Here is a 15584-nt window from a genome sequence, read left to right on the forward strand (position 1 = left end):
GATAGTATCCCTTTAAGGTGGCCATAGATAATATCGTACAAATTTTCGTACAATATTCGGTGCGTGTATGTTGGGAAAAGAGCCGACCAAGATCAGCAAAAGACTTGGCTCGTTGATCGGGCTGGACAGAATATTTTGATTGGTTGCCTTTGAAGGGACCCAAACATCGGCCATTGTTAGTGCTGAATCGTCAGATACAGGTAGAATTCTATTGTTTCTATATGTATATCTGACCATTCCGCTCTACACGTGTGTATTGAAACGAGCATCTTTCTTGGAAACATCTTTTCCAAGAAAGATCGTAATTGTTACGCCCATGGCCAACTTTAAGGTTCATTTCGATAGTTTGTGGTTTTTGTATTTTGTGATTTTTATGATTTTAGATTGTTGTAAGATTTTACGAGAAATATATAGGGCATGTTTGATAGTACAGGTATGGGACCTGTTATCCAGAATTCTCGGGACCTGGGGTTTTCCGGATAACGGATCTTTCCGTAATTTGGGTCTTCATGCCTTAAGCCTACTAGAAATTCATTTAAACATGAAATAAACCCAATAGGCTGGTTTTGCCTCCAATAAGGATTAATTATATCTTAGTTGGGATCAAGTACAAGCTACTGTTTTATTATTACAGAGTAAAAGGAAATCATTTTTAAAAGTTTGGATTATTTGGATAAAATAGAGTCTATGGGAGACAGCCTTTCCGTAATTTGGAGCTTTCTGGATATCGGGTTTCCGGATAAGGGATCCTATACCTGTACAAGCCTTCTAATAGCCAGAGGAGAATAATATTTACAATCAGCGCCAAAAGTTACACAGATCAGGTGACTTAATTGAACAATAGTTTCTGTAGAACAGCGAGACACATATTATAGCTGGATAGAAAGCTGCTTGATGGGTTTATTGTGACCCGAGGGCCTAAGGGTTAGAGAACATTCTGCTGATTTGCTGCTGGCTTGAAACGATTTCCAGAGACAGAATGTTTGTAACCAGAAGCTTTTTTAGGGCTCTTACACACGGCCGTTCCGACCTGCGCTCCCCTGCGTTCCGTTTTTTGGCGTTCAGCCGCAGGGGAGCGCAGGAATAGACGCAAGTCATTATTTGAAATGGGGCTGTACTCACTCAGGCGCGTGTAGGCGCCGAACGCAGGTTCAGACGCAACATGCTGCATTTTTCCTGCGTTCGGCGCCTACACGCGCCTGAGTGAGTACAGCCCCATTTCAAATAATGACTTGCGTCTATTCCTGCGCTCCCCTGCGGCTGAACGCCAAAAAACGGAACGCAGGAGAGCGCAGGTCGGAACGGCCGTGTGTAAGAGCCCTAACAAGGCTTGTTATGCAAACCTAGATCTGCTCTGCGTGTTCATGGAAGAAAACAAAAGGAAAACGAGGTCAGGTTTGTGCAATCCACTCCTCCGTGTAACTAGAAGCAAATAAAGTCACCTCGGAGGGATATGTTTTGCCAAGCCGTGTGTTTGCTTTGTCTGAATCCCTTTGTATCACACTATGGGGCAAATTCACGAAGCGCCGAACGCTAGCGTTAATTCGCTAGCGTTTGGCATTTTCGTTACTGCGCAAATTCACTAACGAAGCTGGCGTAGTTTCGCTAGTGTTACTTCGCACCCTTACGCCAGGCGAACTTTCACTAGCGACGTAACTACGCAAATTCACTAACTTGCGCAGTGTACTGAACGCTACCTTTTACGCTAGACTTCCTTCGCCACCTCAGACTTGGCGAAGCGCAATAGAGTAGATAGGGATTGTTTCAAAAAAAGTCAAATTTTTTTCTAAGTCCCAAAAAACGCTTGCGTGTTTTCTATATTATGGGTGATAGGCTGAAAAGATCGAAAAAATTTTTGGGGCTCCCCTTCCTCCCCCCTACATTTCCTAACTCATGGCAACTTACCTATACAGTGGGCACATGTGTAGGGCAAAATAAAATTTTTATTTGCTGATTTGAAGGTTTTCTAGCCATTTGTAGTGCTGATACGTATTCCAACATTGAAATTTGAATTTGGCGCCGTATGCAAATTAGCCTTCTCTAGCGTAACTTCGCTTTACATAGCGAATCAACGCTAGCGCAACTTCGCAACCTTACGCTACCCCTGAGCGCAACTTCGGATTTTAGTGAATTTGCGGAGCGCTGGCAAACTAGTGTTAGTGAATTTGCCCCTATATGTTTGCTGCCAAGGAGCCCTGTCATATGGTTTAGGGACCACGAGAAAAGCTGCTGCTCTTGTGCCAAGTGGAAAGCCGTTGCCTTCAAGACTGAAAAACACTGAGCAGATTTGTGATGGGCAGAGCGTCTAACAGAGACGTGTATCTAAGGACAAATATCATTTTAGATGGATTGTGCAAAAGGGTTGCACAGAACTGAAACATTTTAGCTATCTAGGGAGAAAACCACTATATGTTTATATCAATGTGGATTACTGCTGCCGACCTTCTTATTTTTGATTAATATTTTGGCCCCTTGCCTACTGATCTTCTGAGATTTTAAAACTGCGATCAAGTTTCTAGAGCAGGAATCCCCCAACCTTTTCACCCGTGAGCAACATTCAGATGTAAAAAGAGTTGGAGAGCAACACAAGCATGAAAAATGTTCCTGGATGGAGCCAAATAAGGGCTGTGATTGGCTATTGGTAGCCCCTATGTGGACTGACAGTCTACAGGAAACTGTTTGGCAGTACACCTGGTTTTTATACAACCAAAACTTGTCTCCAAGCCTGAAATTCAAAAATAAGCCCCTACTTTGAGGCCACTGGGAGCAACATCCAAGGATTTGGGGAGCAACATGTTACTCACAAGCTACTGGTTGGGGATCACTGTTCTAGAGTAATTAAGCCATAACGACCATATAGAAGTTCAAGTTCCAAGTCTGAACTTGTAAATATACTGTTAATGGCAGAGACACACGCTCAGATTCAGGAAGATTTAGTCGACAAGCGATAAATCGTCTCTTCTTCGGGCGACTAATCTCCCTGAACTGCCTCCCACCGGCTAGAATGTAAATTGCAGACGGGATGGCACTTGGAGCGCTTCATTTTCCGAAGCCGCCGGAAGTTTCCTCACGAGTCAACTTCGAAAAACTAAATCCATTTCTCAAAAGAGCAAACAGATTTTTTTATATTCAATTTTAAAATCTGACATGGGGCTAGACATTTTGTCAATTTCCCAGCTGCCCCAAGTCATGTGACTTGTGCCTGCACTTTAGGATGGAATTACTTTCTGGCAGGCTGCTGTTTCTCCTACTTAATGTAACTGAATGTGTCTCAGTGGGACTTGGCTTTTACTATTGAGTGCTGTTCTTAGATCTACCAGGCAGCTGTTATCTTGTGTTAGGGAGCTGCTATCTCGTTACCTTCCCATTGTTCTGCTGTTAGGCTGCTGGTGGGGGGGGGAAGGGAGGGGGTGATATCACTCCAACTTGCAGTACAGCAGTAAAGAGTGACTGAAGTTTATCAGAGCACAAGTCACATGACTGGAGGCAGCTGGGAAATTGACTATATGTCTAGCCCCATGTCAGATTTCAAAATTGAATATAACAAAATCTGTTTGATCTTTTGAGAAATGGATTTCAGTGCAGAATTCTGCTGGGGCAGCACTATTAACTGATGCGTTTTCAAAAAAACATGTTTTCCCATGACAGTATCCCTTTAGAATCATGGCAATCCATTGTGTGCTCATTGGCTGTACTTTGTGTTGCCATGGTTACTGCATATAATAAGCACAGCGGAATACTATTTCTTGGCACACTGAGATATGAAGATTTCTATGTTCAGCCTGTAACTTGAAAACAACACCGTGTCGAAACCAATTTTCTTTTGCGTGCAACAAAATGCCATCGTAATTCAAAATGGTTCACATACGATTTTCCAGGATTAGGAAGCTGTGTGTATTGCAATAGTTTTGTTATTACAAGTTGCTCTTATCATCACTTGTATCCCCTATTCTAATGATTCCTTTGAAGTGTTTTCAATATGAGACTGAGACTAAACTAGTGGCCACCAAGGGAAGCTTGGAGCAATGGCAGGTGGAGCTCAGCCCAAGGTCAGATATTCCTGAAAGTCCAGCTTGTGGGTGAGTTAGGTGTAAGATTTGGGGCAAAATATTTGTTGTCCTAGATATTCTTGAAACTATGACTGAATGACATACAGCAATATTATTTCCTATGTCTATTAGCGAAGCACCAAATCCACTATTTTGGATTCGGTCGAACCGCTGAATCTTTTGGCCGAATACCGAACCAAATCTGAATCCTAATTTGCAAATTAGGGAGGGGAAAGGGAAAACATTTTTTACTTTCTTGTTTTGTGACAAAAAGTCACACGATTTCCCTCCCATATTGCATATGCAAATTAGGATTTGTATTCGGTTCGGCCGGGCAGAAGGATTCAGCCTAATCCTGCTGAAAAAGGCCGAATCCTTAAAGGGATACTGTCATAGGAAAAAATGTTTTTTTCAAAGTGACTCAGTTAATAGTGCTGCTCCAGCAGTATTCTGCACTGAAATCTGTTTCTCAAAAGAGCAAACAGATTTTTGTATATTCAATTTTGAAATCTGACATGGCGCTAGACATATTGTCAATTTCCCAGCTGCCCCAAGTCATGTGACTTGTGCTCTGATAAACTTCAGTCACTCTTTACTGCTGTACTGCAAATTGGAGTGACATCACCCCCCCCAGCAGCCTGACAACAGAACAATGGGAAGGTAACCAGATAGCAGCTCCCTAACACAAGATAACAGCTGCCTGGTAGATCTAAGAACAGCACTCAATAGTAAAACCCATGTCCCACTGAGACACATTCAGTAACATTGAGTAGGAGAAACAGCAGCCTGCCAGAAAGCATTTCTCTCCTAAAGTGCAGGCACAAATCACATGACTGGGGGCAGCTGGGAAATTGACAAAATGTCTAGCCCCATGTCAGATTTCAAAATTGAATATAAAAAAATCAGTTTGCTCTTTTGAGAAATGGATTTCAGTGCAGAATTCTGCTGGAGTAGCACTATTAACTGATTCATTTTGAAAAAAATTCTTTAATATCCCTAATATCTATTCATATTCCATGAGCTTCTGTCCACATTTCATGAGTTAAAGGGGGTTCTTATCAAATGTTGGACCTTAGGTGTATATGTACAGCATCTACTCCTCTACCTTTTTTGCTTAAATACTAAGGGGCAGATTTAGTAAAGGTAGAATTGAAAATTTGACTAGGGAATTATCCAAACTTGATTCTAGTTTTTTAAAAAATTCGAGATTTCAAGATTCGAATTCTACGTCGTGCCCGCTGACGTCATGTGACATATTCAGCGGAAGTGACGTCGGCACTCCGTGCGCTTGACTTCACTTCCGAATTCTTCCTCGGCCCCCCTACTCTCACCCCCTCAGCTCCGTCACCGGATTTCCGTGTTGGAGGGTTTAAAAAAACAAAACAGTCACCGTCAAAACCGCGTCGCCCTAGGCACAGGCCCTCAGGGGCCTATATATATGTAAATAAACAGGGCAAACCAGAGAATTGAAGCTACTCCATGTTTGGTCCTTACGAGGTAGATAATTAAATTACAACCCCCCCCCTCCTTTTTGTCACTTTTTTGTTAGCAGGAGTCCATTATTCAGAGTAAATTAGAGGATTATCTGTGCGTGCAAAGAAGCTCAAATTAATTGCTAGGCCTCTTTCATGAGCAGAGATATTTAACTTCTTAAATTGAGAAATTTTCTGAATGTGCATTTTGATTTTTTTAAATGGTAAGAATGAAAAGAAATGTCGTTTCATGGTGCGTACATATGTACATACAGGCTTTTTGCTTTGTTTGTTTCGTTTTTAGGGCTGCCTTACCCACCATTCAATGTAACGATAAGCAAAGTGACCGGCAATACTGCGGCAGTGACATGGAGACCAGGATTTAATAGCTTCTCCCTGATCAACTCATGTACAATACAGGTATTTGATTTCGATTCTGAATAAACATGCCCAAGTGGCACTCTAGGGGGCACATTTACTAAGCTAGAGTGAAGGAATAGAATAAAAAATACTTCGAATTTCGAAGTATTTTTTTGGCTACTTCAACCATCGAATTGGCTACTTCGACCTTCGACTACGACTTCGAATCGAACGATTCAAACTAAAAATCGGTCGACTATTCGACCATTCGATAGTCGAAGTACTGTCTCTTTAAAAAAAACTTCGACCACCTACTTTGCCACCTAAAAAATACCGAGCATCAATGTTAAGGTCCCCATAGGCTTTCTAGCCAATTTGGGATCGAAGGAAAATCGGTGATCGATGGATTAAAATCCTTCGAAGGATTTAATCGTTCGATCGCAGGAAATGCGGTAAATCCTTCGACTTCTATATTCGAAGTCGAAGGATTTTACTTCGACGGTCGAATACTGAGGGTTAATTAACCCTCCATATTCGACCAATAGTAAATGTGCCCCTAATTGTCTTTTGAACTGCATTGTATTTGTGTAGATGTTTGTATTTGTATTTTTATGAATTTCATTCCCCGTCGTGTTGTATTTATTAAAATTCTCCAATAGGTCAATCTCGTGTGCTTAAAGGGATACTGTCATGGGAAAACACATATCAGTTAATAGTGCTGCTCCAGCAGAATTCTGCACTGAAATCCATTTCTCAAAAGCGCAAATAATCAATTTTGAAATCTGACATGGGGCTAGACATATTGTCAGTTTCCCAGCTGCCTCAGTCATGTGACTTGTGCCTGCACTTTAGGATGGAACTGCTTTCTGGCAGGCTGTTATTTCTCCTACTCAATGTAACTGAATGTGTCTCAGTGGGACTTGGCTTTTACTATTGAGTGCTGTTCTTAGATCTACCAGGCAGCTGTTATCTTGTGTTAGGGAGCTGCTATCTGGTTACCTTCCCATATCTAACATAATCTCTCTGACCTTAGATTTCATACTGCATGAATAAGCAGAGTCACTTTCTGGTATCTGTCATGGAAAAAGTTATTTAAAGGTATTATTAAGAGCTAGTATCCGGGAGAGCATCTTGAGCAATTAGAAACAGTCGTTAATGGCTTCTGAAATCAAATTGATCTTATATTTATGTCCTGAGAGAGTAATTAGGAACTTGGTATATGGAGTTTGTGCTATAAATGTAGACTTTGCTAAGCACTTGATCCAGTTCCAGTTCTGCACAGCAGATTATTGTAAAGAATAAAGAAATGTTGCCTGGAAGTAATTACCTGCAGGTGCACAGAGAATTGACTTATGGAAAGATCTTTTTTTTGTTTTTGTTTTACTGTTTTCCACATTGGACTAAATTCTATTAAACATATAATGCAGGATTATATACACTTGTCCCTGTTCTAGTCATTGATGATGACAGGCAAGTATGTACCTGTGTATTTGATTCAATGGAATATACTCATATATTATTGTTTATGTGAACCCTGCGGACACCCCCTTTAGAACGTTTCACAAGACAGCCTGTGTCTGACTGATATGCTGGGGTTGTCTTTTTTCAGCAGTATCTAATATATTAAATATCTTTATTTGCTGTTAGTGCATTGTTATGTGTTAAAGCTCTGCTGTCTAACTGGCAGCACATGGGCCAGATGCTGTAGCCCTCCATACTGTGGCTGCTTTGATTGCTTACCTTGGTGTAAGCTTTAAATAATATCAGAACCGAGATCATCTGGCCCCTGCTGCATTGTTCACACCTGTAAAACCCTGTATTGTTCACACCTGTAAAACCCTGTATTGTTCACACCTGTAAGGACCTGTTTTGTTCACACCTGTAAGGACCTGTTTTGTTCACACCTGTAAGGACCTGTTTTGTTCACACCTGTAAGGACCTGTTTTGTTCACACCTGTAAGGACCTGTTTTGTTCACACCTGTAAGGACCTGTTTTGTTCACACCTGTAAGGACCTGTTTTGTTCACACCTGTAAGGACCTGTTTTGTTCACACCTGTAAGGACCTGTTTTGTTCACAACTAAGACCCTGCACCGATCACCCCTCAGACTGTCAGTACCCACAAGCTTCACCTGTTCCACCTCAGACACGCTGTAGGAGCAGCACTGGCATTGTGTCATTAGTACAGTAGAAACCCTACTGTGTGTGCCAAATTCTGCTTGCCCTACACTGCCTGTGTGCCATACTCTGCCTGCCCTATGTTCACTGTGTGTGCCATACTCTGCCTGCCCTATGTTCACTGTGTGTGCCATACTCTGCCTTCCCTATGTCCCTTGTGTGTGCCATACTCTGCCTGCCCTATGTTCACTGTGTGTGCCATACTCTGCCTTCCCAATGTCCCTTGTGTGTGCCATACTCTGCCTGCCCTATGTTCACTGTGTGTGCCATACTCTGCCTTCCCTATGTCCCTTGTGTGTGCCATACTCTGCCTGCCCTATGTTCACTGTGTGTGCCATACTCTGCCTGCCCTATGTTCACTGTGTGTGCCATACTCTGCCTTCCCTATGTCCCTTGTGTGTGCCATACTCTGCCTTCCCTATGTCCCTTGTGTGTGCCATACTCTGCCTGCCCTATGTTCACTGTGTGTGCCATACTCTGCCTGCCCTATGTTCACTGTGTGTGCCATACTCTGCCTGCCCTATGTTCACTGTGTGTGCCATACTCTGCCTTCCCTATGTCCCTTGTGTGTGCCATACTCTGCCTGCCCTATACTCCCTGTGTGTGCCATACTCTGCCTTCCCTATGTCCCTTGTGTGTGCCATACTCTGCCTGCCCTATGCTCCCTGTGTGTGCCATGCTCTGCCTGCCCTATGCTCCCTGTGTGTGCCATACTCTGCCTGCCCTATGCTCTCTGTGTGCCATACTCTGCCTTCCCTATGTCCCTTGTGTGTGCCATACTCTGTCTGCTCTATGCTCCCGGTGTGTGCCATACTCTGTCCTATGCTCCCTGTGTGTGCCATACTCTGTCTGTGGCAGGTGAATCTGGTGGAGGTTTGTTAGCATTTGGCAATGCTTATTAGGGGGTCCCAAGGCATTTAATTATGTGCTGGGGTACTGTGTTATCCACAGGCATATGGATTTAAGGCAATATATTAATATATACACATACTAGTGCGGAGTGTGGCCGTGAGCACCATTTTTTTTGTGAGCTACCACCATTAATGTGGGTATTGCCTTAATATTTCTTGTGATATCACGGGTGTGATTTAAAGTGGGTGTGGATATTAAAGTGCCACGGTCAACACTGCCTTTTATTATCGGCCAGAAAAATTCCGGCCGTCAGTACAATAGAAGTTTGGCGTTTATGTATAAAATATTTGACGAATTGTAGACATCTCGAATATTTTGTGGCAGCAATGGGATCTGCCGCAGGGAGACGGCATAAAGCTGATTCTGGGTGATGCCATTATACCTGGCTGTGCAAAAGCATTTTCTCCACACACACCTGCCAAGAAATACAAGTTTTGCAGTCAATTTAGATTTTTCAGGCCAATGTATTCAACTGTGTGAAAAACAGGTAGTGATTCCGCCCTCCGTTCTTTCCTCATGCTCTGATGCAATATTGAAGTAATTAAGCGGCAGCTTATGGATCAGGACTGTGCTAGACAAACATTTTATCTGTATAACATGAGTGTCATGGAATTTCAATTGACACAGGGATGGCTAATTTACACCGTTCTGATTAGCCAGTCAGGGGCAGTACAGACTAGAGTCCTGCAGTGGTTGCGGGTCGGGCCACGGGTCTTCTCAATATCGATATTCACTCCTTTTTTCTGGTCACGTCTACTTCCGATGATGTCACTTCCGGTTTCCAATGACAGCACTTCCTGATTCTTGATGGTCAGCGGGACACGGGTCCGGGTTGCGGATAAGGTACTTGAGGGTAGGGTCGGGTAGCGGGTCCAAGCGGGTAAGAATGCGGGTTGCGGGTCCGGGTTGCGGATTGCAGGTTGCGGGTACGGGTCGGGTTCTCACAGTTGGATTAGGCTTTGCAGCTAAGAGACTTAGTCCAGGGTGAAAAATATACAGTGACGTTTGCTCAAAATCAGATAAAAGCTCTAAAATATCGTGACCATGCTATTCAATATTATTGCTGTGCAGTGTTGGGCAATGTCATTGGACAAAAGCTACTATGTAATCTCCAGTCTCTATTCAATTGAAATCATTTTTTTCTGATGGATGAAAAGGAGATTTTTTTTATCCGACCTCTGCTGGAATGGGCGTTATGTAAGGGGAAAAGATGATTATTATCAGCACAAGTTATTATATCTTTGTATATTGACTGGCACATTTTCTTCATACTTACCCTGTTGGCTCCAATGTGGGCTGAAACGTTGGACGCACCAGTGATGAATAAATAAAAGAGTTTTTTCAACACAAGAATCTGGAGTGCGGGTCCCTCTATAAGAATTATATAATTTCCGTTGACCCAGCACCCACAAACGGATATTAGAGTTAAGGTGGCCATACACAGAGAGATCCGCTCGTTAGGCGATGTCGCCAAACGAGCGGATCTCTCTCCGATATGCCCACCTTGAGGTGGGCAATATCGGGCTGATCCGATCGTGGGCCCTAGGGCCCAACGATCGGATCCTAACGAATAGTAATGGGCGGTCAGATCGTGGCACCGCATCAACGAAGAGATGCGGCCGTGATCCGACGGGATTTTTCGTCCCATCCGATCGAGATCTGGCCCCATACACAGGCCAATAAACTGCCGACACGGTCTTTCAGCAACTTTTATCGGCCCTCATTTCCTTTCCAGGTTGAGCCTGTTATATATTTCTGTTTTACATTTTATAATTTGAAAAAAAAAAATCTTTTCTTTGGCACTTTAGGTTCAGTCGTTGCACAGTAACCGGGAAATGTACTCGCGGCTCATCTCGGTCCCTCCTTTTGCCGTCGCGTTAGACGATCTTCAGCCGTTGACAAATCACAGCGTCCGTGTACAGTGCACAAACGAAATGGGGGCTTCTCCCTTCACGGAGTGGAAGACATTTCATACGAAGGAGACAGGTACAGATGGCGTTGGAAACTCAAATATAAATTCAATGTGAAATAATCAAGACTAAAAATGGAAATATATGGGGCAGATGTATCAAGGCTCGAATTTACAGTTCATGGGAGTTTGTAAAACCATAAACTCCCATGAACTCGAAATTCGGGAAAAAAACGACTAATCGAAAAAAAAAAAATCAAATTTTTTCAAACTCGGGTGAATGGGATCGACCCACAATCTTAAATCTAATTCAATTGAATTCGTATCGAATTTTTTCTCTGAAAAAGACTTGATTTCCAGGAAAGCTGCAAACAACTCCAAATTGATTCCAGGACGTCCCCCATATGCTAAAACAGCAATTCGGCAGGTTTATAGAATTTGAATCGAATTCGATTCGAGTTTTTCCTCTGGAAAAAAAACGTGATTTTCAGGAAGGCTGCAAACAACTCCAAATTGATCCCAGGAGAGCTAGCAATTCAGCAGGTTTAAGGTGACGAATAGTCGAATTCTTATCAAATTCTTAAAGGGCCAGTACATGATACATTTTTGAAAATGGAGTTTTTTAAAAAAACTCGAATCGAATTTTAACTATTCCCTAGTTGAATTCCACTTAAAAAAACTGGATCTTCAGTCACTGACAAATCACATTGATTTTCAGGAAGGCTGCAGACAACTCCAAATAAATTCCAGGGCGTCCCCCCATGGTCTAAAACAGCAATTCGGCAGGTTTAAGGTGGCGAATAGTCAAATTAGAATTCTAAGCAAATTCTTAAAGGGCCAGTACATGATACATTTTTGAAAATGGAGTTTTTTAAAAAAAACTTGAATCGAATTTTAACTATTCCCTAGTTGAATTCCACTTAAAAAAACTGGAACTTCAGTTATTGACAAATCACATTGATTTTCAGGAAGGCTGCAGACAACTCCAAATAAATTCCAGGACGTCCCCCCATGGTCTAAAACAGCAATTCGGCAGGTTTAAGGTGGCGAATAGTCGAATTCAAATTCAGTACTTTTTGAAAATGGAATTAGAATTTTTTTAAATATCGAATCGAATTTTAACTATTCCCTAGTCGAATTCCACTTAAAAAATGTAAAATTCGAATTTTCACTTCAACCCTTGATAAATCTGCCCGTAAGTCTATGTTTTGGCATTCTTATACACTATGCTGAGCACAGGCTTTCTAGTTCTGGTCCTAATTATGATACTAATTTCCCTGTCCTGCAGCAGTACACTGTGTTCATTATAGATAATTGTGTTGTGTTATTCTACAACAAATCTGTTGGGCTGCTGAATTTAGTTATTTTTCTGCTTATTGTAATTGTAATGCAATTAAGTAACGTTGTGGTCCCATATTTAATGCATATACTGCACAGATACGCTTTAGATAAGTGAATAGAATTTTACTTCCATTGCTTAACATTCTTCTTATCAGTACAGGTATAGGATCCCTTCTCCGGAAACCCGATATCCAGAAAGCTCCGAATTACGGAATGGCTGTCTCCCATAGACTCCATTGTATCCAAATAATCCAAATTTTTAAAAATGATTTCCTTTTTCTCTGTAATAATAAAACAGTCGCTTGTACTTGATCCCAACTAAGATATAATTAATCCTTATTGGAAGCAAAACCAGCCTGTTGGGTTCATCTAATGTTTAAATGAATTTCTAGTAGACTTAAGGCATGAAGACCCAAATTACGGAAAGATCCGTTATCCGGAAAACCCCAGGTCCCGAGCATTTTGGATAACAGGTTCCATATCTGTACAACAACATTTTAACTGCTTTAAAAACTGAATTAAAGAAAATACACATATCTTTATCATTTTGAAACTTATTTTTATGATGACCTTCATAATATTTTTATTTATCTGACCAATCAAAACCGTGGAACTAACTCTTCTTCCTATTCTGTTCATAGTACCAGAACTTGTTCCACAAAATATCCATATGACCAAGACAGATACCAGTCTGCTGTTAGATTGGGAAGAGGTAGATCCGGATAAAGAAGGATACAGCATTCTTGGTTTCAAAGTGCAGTGGGAACAAGAAAACACCACACAAGTAAGTGAAAAACATCTACTTTAAAGGGATCCTGTCATCAGAAAACATGTTTTTTTCAAAACACATCAGTTAATAGAGCTGCTCCAGCAGAATTCTGCACTGAAATCCATTTCTCAAAAGAGAAAACAGATTTTTTTATATTCAATTTTGAAATCTGACATGGGGCTAGACATATTGTCAATTTCCCAGCTGCCCCTGGTCATGTGACTTGTGCCTGCACTTTAGGAGAGAAATGCTTTCTGGCAGGCTGCTGTTTTTCCTTCTCAATGTAACTGAATGTGTCTCAGTGGGACATGGGTTTTTACTATTGAGTGTTGTTCTTAGATCTACCAGGCAGCTGTTATCTTGTGTTAGGGAGCTGTTATCTGGTTACCTTCCCATTGTTCTTTTGTTTGGCTGCTGGGGGGAAAAGGGAGGGGGGTGATATCACTCCAACTTGCAGTACAGCAGTAGTGATTGAAGTTTATCAGAGCACAAGTCACATGACTTGGGGCAGCTGGGAAATTGACAATATGTCTAGCCCCATGTCAGATTTCAAAATTAAATATAAAAAAATCTGTTTGCTCTTTTGAGAAATGGACTTCAGTGCAGAATTCTGCTGGAGCAGCACTATTAACGGATTCATTTTGAAAAAAAAATTTTTCCCCATGACAGTATCCCTTTAACTTATAACAGAAATATAGGCATTTAGTCATCAAAGCAGAAAGCTTTTGGCAAACGACTTTCTATATCAGGCTACTGTAAATCTCATACGGAATCAAACATTGAATAATCCCAGGGCAGTTGAACTTTAGGGGCAGATTTATCAAGGGTATCGAATTGTAAATTCGATTTTTCAAGTTTTTTTATGGTCAAAACTGTCAAATTCTACTAGGGAGTTATTCAAATTCGATTTGCGTTTTTCAAAAAATTTAAATTCAGTTTTCGAGATTTATCATACTCTGGTCATTTAAGAACTTGAATTCGACTATTAGGCACCAAATTGCTGTTTAAGTCAACGGGAGACCTCCAGGGATCAATTTGGAGTTGTTTGCAGCCTTCCTGACATCGAGTTTTTTAAAATTTGAATCAAATTCGTCTCGATTCGAGTTTTCGGGGTAGATCCTATTCAACCAAGTTGAAAAATGTAGATTTTTATAATAAATTTCGATGGAATACATTGTTAATTTTTACATCAAAGAGTTACAGGAATTTTTTAAAATAGTTTTAAAAAACTCACATGAATTCGAGGTTCGACCTTTGATGTGCCTCTTAGTATATGTGATATATATTGTGTGACATTTCATTCCCCAGATGGATGCCTTGATCAGAAATATGAACATATGAGATGTTTAGACCCTCAAATATCACATTATTTTATTCATAGTGTTTTTTTTTTTTTAAATAGTGCCCTTGCATCCATGTACTTTAATCTACAGAGTTTCATAGAACCCATGTGTTCTCAACCTCAAAACCAGCCCTCCCTGCAGATGACAAGTTTAACAAATGCATTTTTTCAAGTTTTTTTTTTCAAGGTCAGATGATCTCTTCCTGTTAGAGCTGCAGTATTTCTGGTCAGGTGATCTCTTCCTGTTACAGTTAGAGCTGCAGTCTTTCTGGTCAGGTAATCTCTTCCTGTTACAGTTAGAGCTGCAGTATTTCTGGTCAGTTGATGTCTTCCTGTTACAGTTAGAGCTGCAGTATTTCTGGTCAGGTGATCTCTTCCTGTTACAGTTAGAGCTGCAGTATTTCTGGTCAGGTGATCTCTTCCTGTTACAGTTAGAGCTGCAGTATTTCTGGTCAGGTGATCTCTTCCTGTTACAGTTAGAGCTGCAGTATTTCTGGTCAGATGATCTCTTCCTGTTACAGTTAGAGCTGCAGTATTTCTGGTCAGGTGATCTCTTCCTGTTACAGTTAGAGCTGCAGTATTTCTGGTCAGGTGATCTCTTCCTGTTACAGTTAGAGCTGCAGTATTTCTGGTCAGGTGATCTCTTCCTGTTACAGTTAGAGCTGCAGTATTTCTGGTCAGGTGATCTCTTCCTGTTACAGTTAGAGCTGCAGTATTTCTGGTCAGGTGATCTCTTCCTGTTACAGTTAGAGCTGCAGTATTTCTGGTCAGGTGATCTCTTCCTGTTACAGTTAGAGCTGCAGTATTTCTGGTCAGGTGATCTCTTCCTGTTACAGTTAAGAGCTGCAGTATTTCTGGTCAGGTGATCTCTTCCTGTTACAGTTAAGAGCTGCAGTATTTCTGGTCAGGTGATCTCTTCCTGTTACAGTTAAGAGCTGCAGTATTTCTGATAAGGGGATCTCTGAGGCAGCACACAGACCATCACGAAATGGGGGCTCAAGGCAAGAGAAATACAAGGGCAAGATTCTTTAATATGCCACTTAATATGATATAAACTATCTGTTGCTTAAGTATTCATTTTTGGGTTATAGTTTTCCTTTAAGTGATGTGAAACATCATTTAAGTCAGTACAGGTATGGGACCTGTTATCCAGAATGCTCAGAACTGTGGGTATTCCGGATAACAGATCTTTCTGTAATTTGGATCTCCATACCTTAAGTCTTCTAGAAAATCATGTAAACAATAAATGAACC

General features: G+C 41.3%; 1 protein-coding gene across 2 annotated transcripts in view; it reads left to right on the plus strand.

The window, feature by feature from the left end:
• Window positions 1-15584, plus strand: part of tyro3.S (TYRO3 protein tyrosine kinase S homeolog) — a 73818-nt gene that overhangs the window by 14687 nt on the left and 43547 nt on the right. For both annotated transcript variants that reach the window (XM_041574922.1, XM_041574921.1), the window contains exons 6-8: window positions 5826-5941; window positions 10779-10956; window positions 12862-13004. In XM_041574922.1, coding sequence (XP_041430856.1) covers window positions 5826-5941; window positions 10779-10956; window positions 12862-13004 — 437 coding nt within the window. The remainder of the gene's footprint in view (window positions 1-5825; window positions 5942-10778; window positions 10957-12861; window positions 13005-15584) is intronic.

The sequence above is a fragment of the Xenopus laevis genome, chromosome 8S (genome assembly GCF_017654675.1).
Source record: "Xenopus laevis strain J_2021 chromosome 8S, Xenopus_laevis_v10.1, whole genome shotgun sequence".
Taxonomy (NCBI): domain Eukaryota; kingdom Metazoa; phylum Chordata; class Amphibia; order Anura; family Pipidae; genus Xenopus; species Xenopus laevis.